The sequence below is a fragment of the Ranitomeya imitator genome, chromosome 7, assembly GCF_032444005.1.
Source record: "Ranitomeya imitator isolate aRanImi1 chromosome 7, aRanImi1.pri, whole genome shotgun sequence".
Lineage (NCBI taxonomy): Eukaryota > Metazoa > Chordata > Amphibia > Anura > Dendrobatidae > Ranitomeya > Ranitomeya imitator.
Genome location: NC_091288.1, coordinates 192,702,492 through 192,726,711, shown reverse-complemented (window position 1 = coordinate 192,726,711; position 24,220 = coordinate 192,702,492). Strand labels below are relative to the sequence as shown.

General features: G+C 42.8%; 1 protein-coding gene across 2 annotated transcripts in view; it reads right to left on the bottom strand.

Annotated features, from left to right (window-relative positions):
- Window positions 1–23,192, bottom strand: part of LOC138645178 (cytochrome P450 2K1-like) — a 44,560-nt gene extending 21,368 nt beyond the window's left edge. Inside the window, exons 1-4 of one of the 2 annotated variants that reach the window (XM_069734279.1) lie at window positions 22,844–23,076; window positions 18,945–19,107; window positions 12,331–12,480; window positions 11,762–11,922 (exon numbers count right to left, since the gene is read on the bottom strand). In XM_069734279.1, the coding sequence (XP_069590380.1) occupies window positions 11,762–11,922; window positions 12,331–12,480; window positions 18,945–19,107; window positions 22,844–23,038 (669 nt within the window). In that variant the 5' untranslated portion in view covers window positions 23,039–23,076. Of the gene's footprint in view, window positions 1–11,761; window positions 11,923–12,330; window positions 12,481–18,944; window positions 19,108–22,843 lie in introns of both variants that reach the window. The other variant, XM_069734278.1, reaches the window with a different exon arrangement.
- Window positions 23,193–24,220: the final 1,028 nt, after the last annotated feature.

The window sequence follows — 24,220 nt, the reverse complement described above, 5'->3', positions numbered from 1 at the left end:
AATAGGATAACTTTGAAAAAATGTGCAGCAGGCTGCACTAATTGCAATAAAGGACAATGGATTCAGCAGTATGAGGCAGTGACTCACCCTGAGCTGACCACAACCGGCTGTGGCTGCGGACAGACTACAGGGTGAGCTGCACTCTCACACACACAGAGACCTTGCAGACAGCTGTGAACAGCACTGCAAGGCAAAGGCAAAGTTCTCACACAGCGGTTGCTAAATTAGCCTTGGTAAAGCACAATGAGGCAAATCGCTATCTCAAAACTGGCCCTCAGTCAGAACACATCATTCTGTCCCTAACTGAATTCACAGCAGAGTGAACCCAAAATTGCGGCGGCGACTTTTATAGGGCATCATGACATAATTTCAGCAGCCAATCACAGCCATGCCTGTAGTTACATGACTACCATGCAGAACAGGATGTGCCCACACTTCTAATCATTCCTCATTGGCTGAATTAAATAAAACCGGGAATTTGCATTATGGGAACTTCCGATTCCGGTATCCGATATACTGAAAGTATCGGAACTCGGTATCGGAATTCCGATACCACTAATATCGGCCGATACCCGATACTTGCGGTATCGGAATGCTCAACACTAGTCAGGACTATTATAACTCTCTACTAATCAGTCTCCCTCTTACTAAACACTGCACTCTCCAATCTATCCTTAATGCAGCAGCCAGGATCACATTCCCTTCCAACCACTATATCGATGCCTCTACCCTGTGCCGGCCATTGCACTGGTTATCCATCCACTACAGAGTCCAATATAAACTTATCGCTCTCACTCACAAAGTGTAGCACCATCCTAAATCTCCTCCCTCATCCCAGTCTACCACCTTATCTGTGCCCTCAATACTTAATGACCTAAAACTTACATACTCAATATTCACCATTTTTTGGGGAATGCACTTCCCCTGACAATAAGATTAGTTGCCAATACCCCCAATTTTAAGTGTGGCCTAAAACACATTTCTTTAGATTGGCCTATCACCTCTCCTCTAACTATCCCATTTTTGCCCATACAAAATTTTCTTCAAATCAAAACATTTCTAGCATATATTCACACACACTTTATGCACTTAATAGCCCTCTGTATCAGTACTTGTACACATCCTGGCTGGTGACTCGTTCATGCAGCGTTATGTGAGTACCTTATTTATTGTATTAATAACCGGACCATACAACACAATCACTTTTTACCATCTACCTTTCAGGGCCCTGACTCCTCTTGGTATTTTATTTTTTTATTATTATTATACATTTTTATAGCGCAATTTATTCCATGGCGCTTTACATATGAAATGGGAAGATACAGACAAGCACAATAAGCATAACCAAAACAAGGCAAACACAAGTACAGAAGAAGAGAGGACCCTGCCCATGAGGACTCAGTCTAAAGCAGGGGTGTCAAAATGCATTCCTCGAGAGCGTGTTTTCAAGATTTCCTTAGCATTGCACAAGGTGCTGCAATCATTATGTGTGTAGGTGATTAAATTATCACCTGTGCAGTACAAGGAAATCCTGAAAACATGACCTGTTTGCAGCCCTCGAGGAATGCAGTTTGACACCCCTGGTCTACAGGAGCTGAGTTATGTGTAATTCTGTAATTGTCTGTACAAGTCCCATCTAAAATGTGAGCTGTGAAATATGTAGGTGCTATAGAAATAATAAATCAATAGAGGAACACAATCAGTATTACCTAGCCTCCATAGCAGTCTGTTTCCTTAAACTCCCTATTATGTTCATCTTATACCCACTGTATTTGGTGAAAGTGTGAAAAGGACTGTTCTGCTCCAGTATAGTATTAATGACAATATCCAATTAATATTCTGTTTCCCCTTTCTCAAATTCAATGGAATATTGTTGTTTGCTTTGTTTAACTTTGTTTCAGGTGACAAGGGTCTTCAGGTGGATTAAGAGTATAATAAAATATTAAAACAACCTGTGTCTTTATTTCATTAAAATAATTTGTAATAATGTGTGTGTTTTATTAAACATCTCGTACTATTGGATTAATAATGGATAGGTGTCATAATTGACGCCTCTCCATTATTAATCTGGCTTAATGTCACCTTATAATAGCAAGGTGACATTAACCCTTCATTACCCCATATCCCACCACTACACGGGAGTGGGAAGAGAGAGGCTAAGTACCTGAATAGGCGCATCTTCCAGATGTGCCTTTTCTGGGGTGGCTGGGGGCAGATGTTTTTAGCCAGGGGGGGGGGAGCAATAACCATGGACCCTCTCCAGGCTATTAATATCTGCCCTCAGTCACTAACTTTCCCACTCTGGCGGAGAAAATTGCGCAGGAGCCCAGGCCAATTTTTTTTCAGCAATTTAACCCTTTAATTTAATGGCTAGAGCCCCCCAATTTAACACAAGTACACTTCTCACATTACTAAAGAGGAATATGTAATAAAAGAAGGGATATGAGATGGTTTACTGTATGTAAACCATGTCTCATATCATGTCGGGTTTGGGAAGGAGATAGGAAAAGCCGGCAATTGAATTACCGGCTTTTCTGCTATCTAGCTCTGTATGAAATATTAATATATATATATATATATATATGATACCTGGATCCGTTGAAGCGCAGCCTGCGCAAAACGGCCGTCGTCCGGTTCCCTCCCTGCACCCTCTCGCTTGAACTGCAGCCCGAAAGGCATGTCCGCATCCCAATGTATGGATAAATAAATTACTTTTTCATTTACATCGCTAGGTGAGTGCCACCTTTTCTGTTTTCTCTGGACGCTCTTATAAATATATGTGTCTCACTGACATATATATATACAGTGGGGCAAAAAAGTATTTAGTCAGTCAGCAATAGTGCAAGTTCCACCACTTAAAAAGATGAGAGGCGTCTGTAATTTACATCATAGGTAGACCTCAACTATGGGAGACAAACTGAGAAAAAAAAACTTTCAACTCCCTCCAAAGGTTTTCTATAGGGTTGAGATCTGGAGACTGGCTAGGCCACTCCAGGACCTTGAAATGCTTCTTACGAAGCCACTCCTTCGTTGCCCTGGCGGTGTGCTTTGGATCATTGTCATGTTGAAAGACCCAGCCACGTTTCATCTTCAATGCCCTTGCTGATGGAAGGAGGTTTGCACTTAAAATCTCACGATACATGGCCCCATTCATTCTTTCATGTACCAGGATCAGTCGTCCTGGCCCCTTTGCAGAGAAACAGCCCCAAAGCATGATGTTTCCACCACCATGCTTTACAGTAGGTATGGTGTTTGATGGATGCAACTCAGTATTCTTTTTCCTCCAAACACGACAAGTTGTGTTTCTACCAAACAGTTCCAGTTTGGTTTCATCAGACCATAGGACATTCTCCCAAAACTCCTCTGGATCATCCAAATGCTCTCTAGCAAACTTCAGACGGGCCCGGACATGTACTGGCTTAAGCAGTGGGACACGTCTGGCACTGCAGGATCTGAGTCCATGGTGGCGTAGTGTGTTACTTATGGTAGGCCTTGTTACATTGGTCCCAGCTCTCTGCAGTTCATTCACTAGGTCCCCCCGCGTGGTTCTGGGATTTTTGCTCACCGTTCTTGTGATCATTCTGACCCCACGGGGTGGGATTTTGCGTGGAGCCCCAGATCGAGGGAGATTATCAGTGGTCTTGTATGTCTTCCATTTTCTAATTATCGCTCCCACTGTTGATTTCTTCACTCCAAGCTGGTTGGCTATTGCAGATTCAGTCTTCCCAGCCTGGTGCAGGGCTACAATTTTGTTTCTGGTGTCCTTTGACAGCTCTTTGGTCTTCACCATAGTGGAGTTTGGAGTCAGACTGTTTGAGGGTGTGCACAGGTGTCTTTTTATACTGATAACAAGTTTAAACAGGTGCGATTACTACAGGTAATGAGTGGAGGAAAGAGGAGACTCTTAAAGAAGAAGTTACAGGTCTGTGAGAGCCAGAAATCTTGATTGTTTGTTTCTGGCCAAATACTTATTTTCCACCATAATATGCAAATAAAATGTTAAAAAACAGACAATGTGATTTTCTGTATTTTTTTTTCTCAGTTTGTCTCCCATAGTTGAGGTCTACCTATGATGTAAATTACAGACTCCTCTCATCTTTTTAAGTGGTGGAACTTGCACTATTGCTGACTGACTAAATACTTTTTTGCCCCACTGTATATATAGACAGTATATATGTTTTTACGATTATTTGAGCCCATGGATCCATTCTATGTCCGTTTTGCAAGCCTGCGAGAAAATATCGCAGTACGGATGCCATACGGATTATATACGGAGGATGACATAATAATAAATAATAATATTTATTTTTATATAGCGCTAACATATTCCGCAGCGCTTTACAGGTTGCACACATTATCATCGCTGTCCTCGATGGGGCTCACAATCTAAATTCCCTACCAGTATGTCTTTGGAATGTGGGAGGAAACCAGAGTACCCGGAGGAAACCCACACAAACAAGGAGAGAACATACAAACTCTTTGCAGATGTTGTCCTTAGTGTGGTTTGAACCCAGGACTCCAGCGCTGCAAGGCTGATGTGCTATCCACTGCGCCACCATGCTGCCCCGACATGTGCAAAATACGCTGACACACCCTGCCTACGGATGACATACGGATCACTATTTTGGGAACATTTCTGCGTATTACGGCCGTAAAAAACGGACCGTATTTTCATACGCTGAGTGTGACACCGGCCTTATTCGCTTCTCATCCAATCGCCTCCAAGACTTCTCACGAATATCCCCCATCCTCTGAAATTCTCTGCCCCAACACGCCTGACTATCAACCACACTTGGATATATCAGACGGAACCTGAAAACCCATCTCTTCAGGAAAGCCTACAGCCTGCACTGACCCCGCTGCCTGTCAGGACTCTGGATTCCCTGTTTCATTTGTGGTACTTTTCGCCCTTTTCCAAGATGGCGTCTGCTGCCTCGCTTCTGCTCATGTGATCCGCCTTCCTTGTCTTTATAACCCTGGTTCACATCCAACTCTTTGCTTTTGTATTCTGCTAGTATTCCTGGCTTGTGCCACAAGAGACTTTCCTCTTCCGATTCGCCGGCTCCGCCTCCTCAGCAAACCTGCTCAGTTCTCAGTGGTCTTTGTGCTGCAAGCTGTTTTTGCCTGTGTCTATCTGCAAACGTCTCCTGCCTGCTAGGACACGTCAGCTCTGCCTGCTACAGCCAATCTAGTTTGGTATCCGCTGCCAGTTTGTCTGTTTCTGGACTCAAAGCTCTGCACTGCTTCTGGACTCTTTGTCTCAAGCCAAGAGATTCCTGAGTGTACCACTATAATCGTTACAGGATACACAAGCCAAATAAGGAATCTGCTGAGACAATGGCTACTGACCCTAAGTTGGAACAATTGTTCTCTATGATGAGATCTCTGCAAAAGGAGGTGGGCACTCTGCAGAGTAAGGTGGGAGGCTTGGAACGTATTCAGCAGGTGTTTGGACAGACTCTGCAGGATTTGAGTACTCGCATGGACGCCCATGAAAATAAGTTTAAGAGCATGGAGTCTCAGTATGGACAGGCCTTTCAGGACTTAAGTGCTCAGATGGCCACTCAGGCGGTCTCACCCCCAGGGCAACCGCAGGCAGCGAGTCCTCCTAAGCTGCCACCATTTAGATACAATGGCGATCGTGACAAATTTCGTGGCTTTATAAACCAATGTATGTTGTATTTTGATGTGCACACCGACCGTTTTCCCACTGATCGTTCTAAGGTGTTGTGTATAATTATGTTATTGACATCACGAGCACTCGCCTGGGCGAATCCAATGATTGAGTCTCGTGACCCACGTCTAAATGTTTTGGAAGACTTTTTTGCTGCTATGGCCTTAATGTTCGATGATCCTAACCGTCGTGCCTCTGCTGAGACTGCCTTACTGTCTTTACGCCAGGGTAAACATTCAGTAATTGAATATGCCACTGATTTTAGAAGGTTAGCAGTTGATACTAATTGGGATTGTTATGCACAGTTGCCTATATTCAAGAGAGGTCTGTCTAGTGTTATAAAGGATGAGCTAGCTCGTTCTGAGTCACCACAAGAACTAGAAACCTTTATCCAACATTGTGTACGCATTGATATTCGCCTTACTGAGCATAGACAAGAGAAAATGGCAGTATTTAATTGCATGTCTAACTATTCCCTTCCTCCCAAGGAACCTGTAGGTAAAGCAACTCGGGAGTATGAGGTGGTGCCTGTGCAAATTGACTCAGTGCAGAAGCGTGAGAGCAATGAACGCCGGGAACACCGCTTCCGTGAGAGTCTATGCTTCCATTGCGGCCAATCTGACCACTTCCTGATCAATTGTCCCAAGCGGCCTAACAAGGTGTTAGCAGCAGTAGGGGAATATGATAACTGTGATGCTGAGTCAGATGTCTCTGAATTTAGTCTACCAGTGAATGCTGTTTTCCATGCACTCTCAATGACTACTTCTTCTACTGAGCAGAAGGAGACGAGTTCTTCTCACTGTTTACTTCCTATAAAAGTTTTATGCTCTGGACAGTGGATCTCTAGTGCAGCCATGATTGACTCTGGTGCAGGGGTTAATTTCATGGACATTGCTTTTGCCAAGAAACATGGCATAGATATTCTGCATAGAGCTTTCCCAATTGCCATGGAGACAGTGGATGGGTCACCTTTAGTCTCTGGGCCTGTCGATCAGGAGACCGTACCTCTTACCATTGTATTGGAGCCAGATCATCAGGAGCAGCTCTCCTTATTAATTTCTTCTCCTCATTTTCCTGTGATTCTAGGCATTCCCTGGCTGCGTTCACAGAATCCAACAATCAACTGGGAGACCAGAGAGATAACATTTCCTACAAGAAGTGATTCAACATTAACAGAGACTCTACCAAAGTCCCTGGATTTGGAACCTCCAGAACCGGTATTAATATTACCTTCTGTGTATAAGGAATTCTCAGATATCTGTGATAAGAAGGCAGATCAGCTTCCACCACATAGGTCTTATGATTGTCCTATTGAACTGCTTCCAGGGGCAGCCATTCCTTTTAGCAATGTTTATCCATTAGCGGCTCCTGAACTCCAAGCTTTGAAGGAGTATATAGATGAGAATTTGGCCAAGGGCTTTATACGTCCTTCTTCCTCACCAGCAGGGGCGCCTATTTTTTTTGTGAAGAAGAAGGATGGGACTCTGAGACCCTGTATTGACTATCGGGAACTCAACAAGGTGACTATCCGGAATAGATATCCTTTGCCTTTGATTCCAGAGCTATTGGAGAGAGTCCGTCATGCCAAGGTATGTTCTAAATTGGATCTTCGCGGGGCATACAATCTGGTACGTTTACGTCCTGGTGATGAATGGAAGACTGCTTTTAGATGTCGGTATGGACACTTTGAATACTTGGTGATGCCTTTTTGGCTGTGCAATGCCCCTGCAACCTTTCAACATCTTGCCAATTGTATCTTTAGAGATTTACTGGACCAGTTTGTCGTAATCTATCTGGATGACATCCTAATTTTTTCTGATTCTCTACAGGAACATCAAGAACACGTCAAGGTGGTTTTGGGACGTTTGCAGGAAAACAATCTTTATATCAAGCAAGAGAAGTGTGATTTCCATCGTTCTGAAATACAATTCTTGGGGTATGTCATCTCTCCTCAAGGGATAAACATGGAATCTGGTAAGATTCAAGCAATCCTTGATTGGCCGGCACCCAAAAATGTTAAAGAGGTTCAACGCTTTATCGGCTTTGCAAATTTCTACAGACGTTTTATCCGAAATTTTTCAGAGATTGTCCGTCCCATCACTTCTCTGACTAATAAGGAGAAATCCTTTAAATGGTCTTCACAGGCTCAGGAAGCCTTTGATCGGCTGAAATCATGTTTCACTTCAGCTCCGCTCTTGATTCATCCGAATCCAGCAATACCTTTCATCATGGAGGTGGACGCTTCTGATTGGGCGTTGGGGGTCATTCTCTCTCAAAGAACTGGAGAGAAGGCCTTGTTACATCCTTGTGCTTTCTTTTCCCGTAGGCTTACCCCTGCAGAGAGGAACTACCATGTGGGAGATAAGGAACTTCTAGCGATTATTGCAGCCTTCAAGGAATGGAGGCACCATCTGCAAGGGGCCGCACAACAGATCATTGTGCTGACCGATCATCGCAATTTGGAGTTCCTCAGATCTGCTAAATGTCTATCTCCACGTCAGGCTCGGTGGAGTTTATTTTTAAACCAATTTAATTTTGTGATTTCGTACCGCCCAGGTTCATGTAATGGGAAGGCTGATGCTTTGTCCCGAATCCATTCTGCGGATTCCGTACCTGGAGCCCCACCCAAGACCATTTTATCAGATGCCAACTTCATCGGAGTAATCCATGATCCAGACCTGTGGACCCAGATCAAGGAGGCCTATGATGGTGATGTATGTCTTGCTAACCCACCTGTGGATCTCAATCTTGTCCTTAAGGGAGGCTTGTGGTTCTGTGACCGACATATCTACATCCCTGAGGCCGTACGTCTGCAGATCCTCAAGTTGGTACATGACTCCAAGTTGGCTGGTCATAGGGGGGTACAGAAGACACAAGAATTCCTGAGCCGATTCTTCTGGTGGCCAACTTGCCTGAAGGACACTAAAGACTATGTTCTTTCTTGTGAGGTATGTGCTCGTTATAAAACTCCTCGTGCTTCTCCTACGGGTCTACTTCAACCACTACCAGTTCCATCTCGCCCATGGGGCTCAATTTCTATGGACTTCATTGTGGATCTTCCTACTTCTGGTGGTATGAATACAATCCTAGTGGTAGTTGATCGTCTGACTAAGGCTGCTCATTTTGTTCCTTGTGCCGGCCTCCCCACGGCGAAAGAGACTGTGAACTTAGTGATTCAGAATATTTTTCGGCTGCATGGGGTCCCAGATGAAGTCATCTCTGACCGTGGAGTACAATTCACATCAAGATTCTGGAAGGGGTTTTGTGCTGCACTTAATATTAATGTTCATCTTTCTTCTGCATATCATCCTCAGACGAATGGTCAGACCGAGCAAACCAATCAGACTTTGGAGCAATATCTGCGATGCTACATCTGCCATCTTCAGGATGATTGGTTGGAGCTACTTCCTTTAGCAGAATTCTCCTACAACAATTCTCAGAGTGCCTCCACTATGGTAACTCCTTTCTTCGCTAATCTAGGTTATCATCCGAGCATCTTTCCTAGATCTCCAATTGATGTTCCAGTTCTGGCAGTGGAGGAGAGGTTGATTACTATGAGGGAGAATCTAGAAGTCCTTAAGGAATCTCTAACCACAGCCCAGGAACGTTACAAGAAATCAGCTGATAGATTCCGAAAGCCAGCACCCATGTTTAAGGTAGGAGACTCAGTGTGGTTATCCACTAAGAATCTAAGACTGAACGTTCCCTCACAGAAACTGGGACAGAAGTTCATTGGTACTTTCAAGATCAGCGGTATCGTGAACTCTGTGGCCTGCCATCTAAAGCTGCCAAGGACTATGAAGGTACATCCAGTATTTCATGTCTCTCTATTGAAACCTGTCTCTCCTAATAAATTTCAGGGACGCAGTGTGCCCCCTCCACAACCCGTACTGGTAGACGGGCAGGAACCATTCTTGGTGGAAGAGATCATCGATTCCAGGATTCGCAGGAATTGACTTCAGTATCTAATAAGATGGCAGGGGTATCCACCTGAGGAGGACTCCTGGGAACCCGTGGCTAACATCTGTGCCCCACAGAAGATTGCTCAGTTTCATCAAAGATACCCAGAGAAACCAGGTCCAGGATCGTCCTGAGGCCGCTGTTAAGGAGGGAGTAATGTCAGGACTCTGGATTCCCTGTTTCATTTGTGGTACTTTTCGCCCTTTTCCAAGATGGCGTCTGCTGCCTCGCTTCTGCTCATGTGATCCGCCTTCCTTGTCTTTATAACCCTGGTTCACATCCAACTCTTTGCTTTTGTATTCTGCTAGTATTCCTGGCTTGTGCTACAAGAGACTTTCCTCTTCCGATTCGCCAGCTCCGCCTCCTCAGCAAACCTGCTCAGCTCTCAGTGGTCTTTGTGCTGCAAGCTGTTTTTGCCTGTGTCTATCTGCAAACTTTTCCTGCCTGCTAGGACACGTAAGCTCTGCCTGCTACAGCCAATCAAGTTTGGTATCCGCTGCCAGTTTGTCTGTTTCTGGACTCAAAGCTCTGCACTGCTTCTGGACTCTTTTCTAATGACTGCCAAATCTAGCATGAACTGTGTCTGATTATCTGCTTCACCACAGAGGGTGCTTCACCCATAAGACTTTGCCCACAGCAGGGCTGCACTGAACTACTCCTAAGAAGGACCTCGTTTGCTATTTACTTGAACTGTTGTGCACATGCTGCACGCATGTTTATGCATATGAACACTGACTTTGATTGCAGCAGAACTGCTAAGGCACTTCTCCTGATATCATCTTGTTTGCTGTGTTTGGACTTGCTCACACCTTGCACCTGTGTTTTTTGAATAATACAGACTTTACACTGCACTTTGGTTTTGTTGCTTTATTTGTCTCAAGCCAAGAGATTCCTGAGTGTACCACCATAATCGTTACACTGCCTCCTCATCACTACTGAAGCTACCGCCTCACCAACACCGGAGCTGAAGCAACCCTCAACCTATTGTCTCCTTCCCCATAATCCTGTAGAATGCAAGCCCGCAAGGGCAGGGTCCTCGCCCCTCTGTATCAGTCTGTCATTGTTAGTTTGTTTACTGTAAGTGATATCTGTAACTTGTATGTTAGGGTACCGTCACACTAAAACGACGCTGCAGCGATACGACAACGATGTCGATCGCTGCAGCGTCGCTGTGTGGTCGCTGGAGAGCTGTCACACAGACAGCTCTCCAGCGACCAACGATCCCGAAGTCCCCGGGTAACCAGGGTAAACATAGGGTTACTAAGCGCAGGGCCGCACTTAGTAACCCGATGTGTACCCTGGTTACCAGCGTAAACGTAAAAAAAACAAACACTACATACTTACATTCCTGTCGCGTCCCTCGGCGCTGTGCTTCTCTGCACTGACAGTGAGCGCCGGATAGCCGGAAAGCAGAGCGGTGACGTCACCTCTGTACTTTACGGCCAGCGCTCAGTCAGTGCGGGAAGCTGAAGGCGAGGGACATGACCAGACACCGGGAATGTAAGTATGTAGTGTTTTTTTTTTTTTACATTTACACTGGTAACCAGGCTAAATATCGGGTTACTAAGCGCGGCCCTGCACTTAGTAACCCGATGTTTACCCTGGTTACCAGTGAAGACATCGCTGAATCGGCGTCACACACGACGATTCAGCGATGTCAGCGGGAGATCCAGTGACGAAATAAAGTTTCAAACGATCTGCTACGACGTACGATTCTCAGCGGGGTCCCTGATCGCAGTAGCGTGTCAGACACAGCGAGATCGTAAGGATATCGCTGGAACGTCACGGATCGTGCAGTCCTAGCGATCAAAGTGCCACGGTGTGACGGTACCCTTACCCCTTCTCTTGTACAGTACCATGGAATCAATGGTGCTATATAAATAAATAATAATAATAATAATAATAATAATAAATAATGGTGTATAATAATAATCATCTACTATATAGGACACTTTCATTATATAACTGAAACAACTGGAGTGTATTGGGTGAGAACCAAAAGATGAGCTTGGCTCTATTTATCTGAGCTCATAATTGCAGTACAATTAGCCCTAAATGTGAAACCGATACTATTCTTCTGAGAATTCACGAAAAAAGGTTATCTATAAGATCTGAAGGTTTTCTTACCATCACTTTGGGTGTACCCATCAGTTTGACATTTTCATCTAACATATGGATTAATTTTTCAAACTCTGGGTCATCATACTCAAACCTTTTCCCAAAGATAATAGAGCAGATTACATTGGAAACTGCAGTGTTTATCAGCATGTGAGGATTGAATGGTTTGCCTAAAATAACAAAAATATACATATACAATAAAATAAAATATGAATAAAAATGCTCCAGGTATCGTAACCTCAGGGCAAAACTACCTTCAGTAATGACAGTAGATTACTGAAACAATCAGGTGATAATTGAAGCAAATCTACAGCCAATTAAACTTCTAATATGTTTAGATGCTGCAGATCTTTTCCACGTGCAGCAAAATATGATTCAAATATAGAGCAAAAACTTCACAATGTGGTGTATCCTCTACTATATGTGATTGGGGATCTACAAAACCCTCTGAATAACATTATAGTTTAACTGTGTTGGGGATTGACAATGTGGATTGTGTAGACCGGGTTGTAGAAAGCAACAGACAAGAGGTTAGATTATATGAAAGCTATGAGCTAAATGTGGATGATGTATCTTACCATTGTGAGAGCTAAAACTTTCTATAAGGGGCATTAATTCATCTTGAATTCTGGCTTCCACACTTCTCTTCCCCATTCCAAAGTCTCGAAGTGTTGATAGCGTGAACCTCCTCATAGATTTCCATTGTTCTCCATTAGAAAGTATTATACCTAAAGTATAGTTAAATATGAACAACTTTCGTCAGTTATTAATTAATCACACTGAATAGAAAATAGCCTTTAGTAATCTAAACAATTCAACAAGCGGTTTCTTAAATTTTAATTCTGAGACTTAAAAAATTCTTTTATAAAAAAAAACACCCACAAGTAAGAAAATACAAGTAAATTGACAACCAAGGGTTTCATACACAATAATAATTTTATTAATAACTAGATGGTAGCCCGATTCTAATGCATTGGGTATTCAAGAATATGCGTGTAGTTTATTTATGAAGATTTCAGAATAATGCAATGAATACACAGGGTTCGGCCAGCCGCGACCAATTAGCAAAGCGTGGTTCAAATCGCGCGCCAATTCGCGGCCGGACTGCACCTGTCGCTGATTGTTCACGGCCAGCCGGCCGAGATCAATAACTGAAGCCAGAGCCAGCTGCAGGTTTTTGAGGGCCCCGTGCGAAATAGTCTCACAGCCCACTTAGCATATAACACAGCCCACGTAGTATATAGTACAGCCATGTAGTATATAGCACAGGCACGTAGTATATAGCACAGCTACGTAGTATATAACACAGCCACATAGTATATAGCACAGGCACGTAGTATATAGCACAGCTACATAGTATATAGCAGCCACGTAGCATATAGCTCAGCCACGTAGTATATAGCACAGGCACATAGTATATAGCACAGCCCATGCAGTATATAGCACAGCCACATAGTATATAGCACAGCCACGTAGTATATAGCACAGCTCACATAGTATATAGCACAGCTATGTAGTATATAACACAGCAACGTAGTATATAGCACAGCCCATGCAGTTTATAACACAGCCACGTAGTATATTGCACAGTCACGTAGTATATAACACAAGTATGTAGTATATAGCACAGGCACATAGTATATAGCACAGCTATGTAGTATATAACACAGCCACGTAGTATATAGCACAACCACGTAGTATATTGCAGAGCCACATAGTATATTGCACAGCCCATGCAGTATATAACACAGCCCATATAGTATATAGCACAGGCCACATAATATATAGCACAGCCCACGCAGTATATAACACAGCCCACACAGTATATAACACAGCCCATGTAGTATATAGCACAGCCCACGCAGTATATAACACAGCCCATGTAGTATATAACACAACCTGGTAGTACATAGCACAGCCACGTAGTATATACAGTAGTGCAGCCCACATAGTGTAGAGCACAGTGACTTAGTATATATAACACAGCCCATGTAGTATATAACACAGCCCACGTAGTATATAGCAATGTGGGCACCATATCCCTGTTAAAAAAAGAATTAAAATAAAAAATAGTTATACAGGTCCTTCTCAAAAAATTAGCATATAGTGTTACATTTCATTATTTACCATAATGTAATGATTACAATTAAACTTTCATATATTATAGATTCATTATCCACCAACTGAAATTTGTCAGGTCTTTTATTGTTTTAATACTGATGATTTTGGCATACAACTCCTGATAACCCAAAAAACCTGTCTCAATAAATTAGCATATCAAGAAAAGGTTCTCTAAACGACCTATTACCCTAATCTTCTGAATCAACTAATTAACTCTAAACACATGCAAAAGATACCTGAGGCTTTTATAAACTCCCTGCCTGGTTCATTACTCAAAACCCCCATCATGGGTAAGACTAGCGACCTGACAGATGTCAAGAAGGCCATCATTGACACCCTCAAGCAAGAGGGTAAGACCCAGAAAGAAATTTCTCAACAAATAGGCTGTTCCCAGAGTGCTGTATCAAGGCACCTCAATGGTAAGTCTGTTGGAAGGAAACAATGTGGCAGAAAACGCTGTACAACGAGAAGAGGAGACCGGACCCTGAGGAAGATTGTGGAGAAGGACCGATTCCAGACCTTGGGGAACCTGAGGAAGCAGTGGACTGAGTCTGGTGTGGAAACATCCAGAGCCACCGTGCACAGGCGTGTGCAGGAAATGGGCTACACGTGCCGCATTCCCCAGGTAAAGCCACTTTTGAACCATAAACAGCGGCAGAGGCGCCTGACCTGGGCTACAGAGAAGCAGCACTGGACTGTTGCTAAGTGGTCCCAAGTACTTTTTTCTGATGAAAGCAAATTTTGCATGTCATTCGGAAATCAAGGTGCCAGAGTCTGGAGGAAGACTGGGGAGAAGGAAATGCCAAAATGCCTGAAGTCCAGTGTCAAGTACCCACAGTCAGTGATGGTGTGGGGTGCCATGTCAGCTGCTGGTGTTGGTCCACTGTGTTTCATCAAGGGCAGGGTCAATGCAGCTAGCTATCAGGAGATTTTGGAGCACTTCATGCTTTCATCGGCTGAAATGCTTTATGGAGATGAAGATTTCATTTTTCAGCACGACCTGGCACCTGCTCACAGTGCCAAAACCACTGGTAAATGGTTTACTGACCATGGTATTACTGTGCTCAATTGGCCTGCCAACTCTCCTGACCTGAACCCCATAGAGAATCTGTGGGATATTGTGAAGAGAAAGTTGAGAGACGCAAGACCCAACACTCTGGATGAGCTTAAGGCCGCTATTGAAGCATCCTGGGCCTCCATAACATCTCAGCAGTGTCACAGGCTGATTGCCTCCATGCCACGCCGCATTGAAGCAGTCATTTCTGCCAAAGGATTCCCGACCAAGTATTGAGTGCATAACTGAACATTATTATTTGTTGTTTTTTTTTTGTTTGTTATTAAAAAACACTTTTATTTGATTGGATGGGTGAAATATGCTAATTTATTGAGACAGGTTTTTTGGGTTATCAGGAGTTGTATGCCAAAATCATCAGTATTAAAACAATAAAAGACCTGACAAATTTCAGTTGGTGGATAATGAATCTATAATATATGAAAGTTTAATTGTAATCATTACATTATGGTAAATAATGAAATTTAACACTATATGCTAATTTTTTGAGAAGGACCTGTATACTCACCTTTCGGCGGCCCCCGGATGCAGGCCAGGCCTTTAGCGATGCTCCTCGCGACGCTCCATTCCCAGTAATGCCTTGTGGCAATAACCCGTGATGATGTAGCGGTCTCGTGAGACCACTACGTCATCTCACGAGATTGGGTTGAGCGAAACGGGTCGGCCACTTTCAGAAGTCGCCGACTTTTGGCAAAGTCGGGTTTCATGAAACCCGACCCGACCCCTGTGTGGGGTCGGCCATGAAGTCGGCGATCTTCTGAATGTGGTATCGGAATTCCGATCCCGATTCCCGATATGTTTGCAATATCGGAAATCGGTATCGGAATCCATATTTAATGTAAAATAAAGAATTAAAATAAAAAATATCGCAATACTTACCCTCTGACGCGCCCTGGTACTAACCAGAACCTTCCTTCCTTCGAATCAGCACTTCCAGGACCTGGCGGTGACGTCGCGGTGACTGTTATGATAAGGTAATTCAGTACCACAATGGACATAGAGGTCAGAGCACATACAGTGACCTGACAATAATCCAAAAACATAGAACGAGCTCTGAGACGTGGGAACTCTGCTGACCGCAATCCCTAATCCTCTCCAACAACACTTAGAGGCAGCCGTGGATTGCGCCTAACGCTCCCTATGCAACTCGTCAGAGCCTGAGAAACTAGCTAGCCTGGAGATAGAAAATAAGCCTACCTTGCCTCAGAGAAATACCCCAAAGGAAAAGGCAGCCCCCACATATAATGACTGTGAGTTAAGATGAAAAGACAAACGTAGAGATGAAATAGATTTAGCAAAGTGAGGCCCGACTTTCTGAACAGAGCGAGGATAGGAAAGGTAACTTTGCGGTCAACACAAAACCCTACAAAAACCACGCAAAGGGGGCAAAAAGACCCTCCGTACCGAACTAACGGCACGGAGGTACACCCTCTGCGTCCCAGAGCTTCCAGCAAGCAGGAAAAAAACAAATAGACAAGCTGGACAGAAAAAAACAGCAAACAAAATAGCAAAGCAGAACTTAGCTATGCAGAGCAGCAGGCCACAGGAGCGATCCAGGAGGAAACAGGTCCAATACTAGAACATTGACTGGAGGCCAGGATCAAAGCACTAGGTGGAGTTAAATAGAGCAGCACCTAACGACTTCACCACATCACCGGAAGCAGGAAACTCAGAAGCCGCAGTACCACTTTCCTCCACCAACGGAAGCTCACAGAGAGAATCAGCCGAAGTACCACTTGTGACCACAGGAGGGAGCTCTGCCACAGAATTCACAACAGGTGACGTCGCGGCTTGTGATTGGTCGCGCGGCCGCCCATGTGACCGCTCACGCGACCAATCACAAGCCGCGACGTCACCGCGACGTCACCGAAGGTCCTGGAAGGGCTGATTCGAAGGAAGGAAGGCTGCCAGAAAGAAGCAGGACGCGTCCGAGGGTGAGTATATTCCTATTAGCTATATACTCACCCTCGGACAGGCCCTGCTTCTTTCCGGCAGCCTTCCTTCCTAAGAATCAGCCCTTCCAGGACCTTCGGTGACGTCGCGGTGACGTCGCGGCTTGTGATTGGTGGCGCGAGCGGTCACATGGGCGGCCGCGCGACCAATCACAAGCCGCGACGTCACCGCGAAGTCACCGCCAGGTCCTGGAAGCGCTGATTCGAAGGAAGGAAGGTTCCGGTTAGTACCAGGGTGCGTCAGAGGGTAAGTATTGCGATATTTTTTATTTTAATTCTTTATTTTACACTTAAATATGGATCGCAGGGCCTGAAGGAGAGTTTCCGCTCCTTCAGACCCTGGGAACCATTGGAAACCCAATGCACTGCATTGGGTTTCGAGTTTCGGCCGACCCCGACCCCGACTTTTTTATAGGATCGGCCGATTTCACTCGACCCAACTTTTGAAAAAGTCGGGTTTCGTGAAACCCGACCCGATCCTTTAAAAGTAAAGGTCGCTCAACCCTACACGAGACAGCTATGTCATCACGGGTCGTTGCCGCAATACATTCTTGGGCATCGCGAGGAGCCGGAAAGGCTGCCGCGGACGCCGGAAGGTGAGAATATAATGTTTTTTTTAATTATCATTTTTAACATTATATGATTTTACTATTGAAAGTTGGTCACACTTACAGGGTTAATGGCAGCGTTAACGGACTGCGTTACACCGCGTTATGCAGTGGTGTAACACAGTCCGTTTAACGGACTGCTAAAACGCTATGTGGGCGCTGACTGGAGGGGAGTATGGAGGGGCACTGACTGGAAGGGACTAGGGAGGGGCCAATTCGCGGACAGACTGTGCCGCTTGCTGATTGATCACACCCAGCCGGCCGCGACCAATCAGCAACGCGGGATTTCCACGACAGTCAGACGGAAGTGGAAAACAGACGGAAGGGGACCTTAGACAATTATATATATAGATGAGAAAGAAGAAAATGTTGCAAAAGTAAGAGGAAAGAAGAAGAGAAGAAACAGAAAAGAAAAATATGATGGTTACAGAAAAGATAGAGAAATGGATGACAAAAAAAGAAAAAGATAAGAAAATAACAGGAAAAGTAAAAAAAGAGAGAATGAAGAAAATTACTGTAAAACTGAAGAAGAAAGTTGGAGAAGAAGAAGATGGATGATGAAGGAGAAACAAAGGAGGAAATTTAAACCGTAGATAATAATAATAAAGATGGTGATGAGAAAGGTGAAGGCAGAATAGTCAAGATGATGTTATGATAATGATGATGCAGGAGATGGAAAAGAAGCCAAGAAGTAGATAAGATGAACATAAGATAAAAATGAAGAGGATCATGAAGTACATGAATAATTAGATAAAGAAAGAAAAACAGAAAGATGAAATCAAAGAAAAGAACAAAATGAATAATTAAGAAGACTGAACATAATGACCATGAGGAAGATGAATGAGAAAAAGGAAACGGAAAAAGAATGGTGTACAGAAGTAGAAGGAGATGAAATAGAAAGAGAATAAGGAGAAGGTAGATAAAAGTGAAAAGCAGGACCGCGGGTTACTTCCCAAGAATAACCTGAGCGCTTCCCTCCCTTCCCTTTTTCTTTTGTTTCTTTCTTTTTCATGTTCACCCTTGACTTATAAAAAATGTTCACTTGTTTGTTCCCCTGGATTTGTTCAGTGTATAATAGAAGCTTCATTTTAATATATATTAATTTGTGAAAAATTCACAGAAAAATGTTGAAAATGAGAAAAAGGACGTAGAATGATGATGACAATAAGGTAGGAATAAGAAGAATGCAGAAGTATAGACACTAGACGCTACGACTTTCTGCAGTCATTACGCAACTTCTAACAGTCGGCTTACATGTCTAAAGTGTTCTTCATTCATAATATTTGCTCATAAATTTCCTTTGTTGAGGTTTTCAGTGAATCTTTTATTAGCAGAATCAGCTATATTTACTAGACTCTATAGTATTCTTCTACTCTTACAGGTCACCATTGTGGATTTTATGATTCATAGAATGCACAATATTATAGTTCTATAAATACCATGTCCATTAGAGATGATATCGAAGACTGGAGTAATCGCCCGTTCTCCAAAATCCTCAGCTCGTGTAACAAGTGCTTCCTTTATAATCTTATATCCAGCAAGTATCACCATTTTCTTGGGTCCAAAATGCAAAGTAAATACTTCACCATACTTCTCAGAAAGCTGCAAAATATTATAATTCTTTGTTTTTACAAAACATTAATTTGAGTTGTACTTCTGTAAAGACAAAACATGTACAACCCCTGGCAAAAATTAAGGCATCACCGGCCTTGGAGGATGTTCATTCAGTTGTTTAATTTTGTAGAAAAAAAGCAGATCACAGACATGGCACACAACTATAGTCATTTCAAATGGCAACTTACTGGCTTTAAGAAACAATAAAAGAAATCAAGAACAAAAAATGTGGTAGTCAGTAATGGTCACTTTTTTTAACCAAGCATAGGGAAAAAATTATGGAATCCCTCAATTCTGAGGAAAACAATCTGGAATCCTGAAAAACAAACAAACAAAAAAACACTCTAACACATCACTAGTATTTTGTTGCACCATCTCTGGCTTTTATAACAGCTTGCAGTCTCTGAGGCATCGACTTAATGAGTGTCACACAGGACTCTTCATCAATCCGGCTCCAACTTACTCTGATTGCTGTTGCCAGATCAGCTTTGCAGGTTTGATCTTTGTCATGGACCATTTTCTTCAACTTCCACCAAAGATTTTTAATTGAATTGAGATCCGGACTATTTGCAGGCCATGACATTGACCTTACGTGTCTTTTTCAAGGAATGTTTGCACAGTTTTTGCTCTATGGCAGGATGCATTAGCATCTTGAAAAATGATTTCATTATCCCCAAGCATCTTTTCAATTGATAAGAAAAGTGGCCAAAATATCAATACAGACTTGTGCATTTATTGAAGATGTAATGATAGCTATCTCCGCAGTGCCTTTACCTGACATGCAGCCCCATATTATCTTTCCTGTATGTAAATCCCATTTCCTTTAGGCAGTTTCCTACAGTTCGGTCACAGACGTTGACTCCAGTTTCCAACCATTCGTTCCTCACTTACTTTGTGTTCATTTCCTTTTTTGGAGACATATTGCTTTAAGTTTCTGGTCTTGACACTTTGATGTCTTCCTTGGTCTACCAGTATGATTGCCTTTAACAACCTTCCCATGTTGTTTCTATTTGGTCCAGATTTTAGACACAGCTGACTGAGAGCAACCAACATCTTTTGCAACATTGCTGATGATTTACCCTCTTTTAAGAGTTTGATAATCCTCTCATTTGCTTCAATTAACATCTCTCGTGTTAAAGCCATGATTTATGTCAGTCCAGCTCTCCAAGGTGTGATCACTCCTTTTTAGATGCAGACTAATGAGCAGATATAATTTGATGCAGGTGTTGTTTGTGGGTATGAAAATTTACATTGAAATTCCATAATTTTTTTCTCAGAATTGAGTGACTCCATAATTTTTTCCCTATGCTTGGTTAAAAAAGTAACCATTACTGACTACCACATTTTCTGTTCTTGATTTCTTTTAGTGTTTCTTAAAGCCAGAAAGTTGCCATTCGAAATGACTTTAGTTTTGTGCCATGTCAGTGATCTGCTTTTTTCTACAAAATTAAACAACTGAATAAACATCCTCCAAGGCCGGTGATTCCATAATTTTTGCCAGGGGTTGTATTTTAAAACCACAATGTCACTTAAACAGAGCAAAAAAATATAAATTTCCAAAAAGCCACACTTGCTGTTGATGCCATGATGCTGGGGAAATATGCAAAAATCATGATATGATCAAGGAATTTTGCCTTACCACTAATTTTAGGGAACAAGAGGCGTAAAGATCTGTTCAGAACAGCTAAAAAATTAAAATTGACAGGAGAGAGTTGGAAATATTCTAGCTGTGATTGCAAGTAATCTGATGTTAGAGTAAAAAAGAATGCTCCTATTACTCCACAACCACTAAGCTCTCTGCCTCAATTTTGAAGTGTAACCACCAAGCTTAGGGCCTCAATTCCTGTCTTGAACACTAAATGGTACTATAGCCGAAAACAGTTTGAGGAACTTTGACGGGAGAAGTGATGTGGCCTGAACTGGGAGTGTCTATGACTTGGGACAGTGTTGAGAAAATTTGACCTGCACCAGAACTGGGCAAAGGGAGAGTGTGTGTCTCTGGAAGAAGTTAAGCCTTGCACAGGTAAGACAGTGCAAGGCATGTTCTGAGAGATACTTGGAAGCACTGAGTAATTGAGATATGATTGTTAGTGGTCTCATATTCACATTAATCAGTCCCATTACTCTGCAAGGGATGGCTAATATATAGAATTCCATCAATAAAAGATATTTTTCATAATTAAAAGTGAAAAATTACCACTGTAGTCCCAGATTATCCAAATATATAATAACCCAAGTGGTTTTAATATCCACTATTGCCCCAAGTGAACTACAGGACAAGATAGGTCAGACAATGCCCTCTCAATAGCCCTACCTGCCCGTGGAGGTTGGCACCCTAGATACACCATGCAAGAATGTCGCCCACGCTCACCATCGTCTAGCCCTTTATTAACTCATGATAAATTAACACATTCATTGACTCTGAGTTTAGACAAATTTCTTTGGAGTTCAGTTTGGGTCATAACTATCAACAGTGATCCTGAAAATCAACTATTTAAAGAGCATCATAACTTTTATACTTTTTTTTATATTTTGATGACACTTTACGGAGGGAGCCTGGGTCCTGAGACCCTCACTGATCACCCCAAATATGGCAGAGAAATGTGCAGCGTGTGACCCAGAAGTGCACAGCTCTTGTTCATGAGAGAACGCAAAACAGAGTACGGATATAATAGATTCTATTACTTTCTAATGCGTCTTTACATTTGGCCATATATTAAATGCTATGGTATTGTCATTAATCCATTTTTTATTCTCTCATTGTTTTGATAAACGAACAAGAAGCTAACTTTGTAAATAACCACATAAAACCATGATAGCAGAACATGGTTGCACGTATCTCCAGCAACATGACAAGTCTACGGCTCTTCAAGAGGTTCTTGACTTTGAATAATCCCTATTTTACATTTCTGACATTGAGAGCCACATTCAGCTGCGCAAGAGGGTCGCAAGCCATATCCAGCTCCTGTCCCCCCTCACAGTAGTGGCAACTAAAGCCCCCATTACGGGTATAATGATAACCAAAGCTTTTCCACACAAATCACCCTGAAGCAGTATTCCAAGATCCAGGGATTCCCACAATACCCCCATTCAGCATTCTTCCATCACGCACTCCCAACACAGTCACATCCGGCTTCAAGCACCTCCTGTGACCGGTAGTATCATCCTGTCTCCAGCATACGATACTTACATTATCTCTAAACCCCCAACACCAGTAGATGTGCACCCAGATCTGCTCTTCTCTGCAGGGCTACTCACAAAGTTCACCATTTTGAGATGTGCTCTTCATACCAGTTAACTAAATCTGGAGCTAATGCACCAAACTGGCAGACAGCGGCGAGCCTCAATTCATGGGACCACAAGCCACATGTGACTCCCAAGCTACAGGTTGGGGACCCCTGCATTAGATGGTCCCTTAACAATAGTTTCATCACAAAGTGTCTACCTGCCAGAAATTGGAGGAATCAGCTATTATTCCAGGGAAATCTGACAGTAAGTATTCAATCTCTCTCACTCGCCACCACAGAGGAAATGCAGAGTTACACAGTGCCCATTCACATCAATGGTTAGTATATAATGCAGCAAAGGACAAGACCTCTAGACCTTTAGTGCCCACCATGAATCCATTCATACCTGTCTCATTCAGCAACCATCCCCAATTCCTTTGCCCCCAGCTAAACAATGTTGCACCCTCCTTGACCATGAAGTAAGTACAGTATCCTACCTGCATCAGAGATTCATGGGGCCTGTTCAGGTCCACCATGTGGAGATTTCCAATGACCGGCAGAGGCATAGGTCCAGGGGGCATCTTTGCTGTGCTCTTCCTAATTCCATTTATCCAATAGATGAATAATGCAATGAAAATTGAAAAGTATACCAACACATCGGCTCTAGCCAAGAAGTAGGCAATGAAAGCCATAGCGAAGTACTGGTAAGAGTCCGTTCTGATTGTGCTCCTGTCCTGATATTTATACACATGGACTTATTTTTCCTACATGTGTTAATTTTTAGTAGAGCACAAATAACCTATAATAAACTGATTGGTCCATTGCCATTTACCTTGGTCAGAAAACCTTGGCTTGACTGTTCTTGTTTTTATATACATAGAATTGTGCATTTCATCCAAATAAATGTTGGCCAAGTGCATTATAATGTGATGTGTCCAGTGGGATAATGGAATACGATTTGCAATTTTTTATCTTATCTGTTCTGCAGCTGTACCAGGGCCATGGGGTAGAGTTCACATACTAATGTTTGGGGACACGGATCATTCTATTTGCAGTTATAGCAGGATGAACTTTATATCTATTGTGCTGGAGCCTTTTGCATTAGATTTTGTGTATTAAAGTTTTAATAAATTACCAATGTAGTCAGCTAAACAGAATTTGGTGGGCAAAAGGTTGAAAAGATTTTCTAGTTTTAGAGATGTCGGACAATTACATCTATGGGAGCCTAGAAGTTGCAATTCCAACATTGGTCTACATTGAAGAAAGAGAACCTCATAGAAAAAATTGTGCCAGGTATTCCACAAAGGACATGATCTACAGAATACGCCCAGTACCTACAGTATTAGCTATATTGAATTCAGGAGGACCAATCAAGGTAATGCATGTTGTGAATAGTAATATATGTTTTTTCAATTGAATCTGGATAAAATTGTATTCCCAGCAGTGGCGTCGTAAAGAAATTGAAAACCTTTTCTTGCTTTCCATCACCGATTGCAGCTGATCTCTAGAAGCTCAGCAGTGATGAGATTAGATTATTATTGAAGAACGTTTCGGTCGAAACAGTGGTTAAAGTGAACCTGTCAGCAGGATTGTGCTCAGTAACCTACAGACACCTACAGTCAGTTTGGCACCATTACACTAATTAAAATGATACTTTGGTTGATGAAATCTGTCTTGTGGTTGTTGTTTAATCTTTATTTGCAGTCTTCAGTTAATGAGATTCTGGTGGTTCTGGGCGGCCTGTGGCAGGACTGTGGGGGTCTTATGTGATGCTCTTCTTAGATATAAATCCTTATAGGTTTATGACAGGTCACTGACGCTACAGAACTTGCCCCGTATTTTACATACTGAATATACTATTGTTTGGAAAAAAA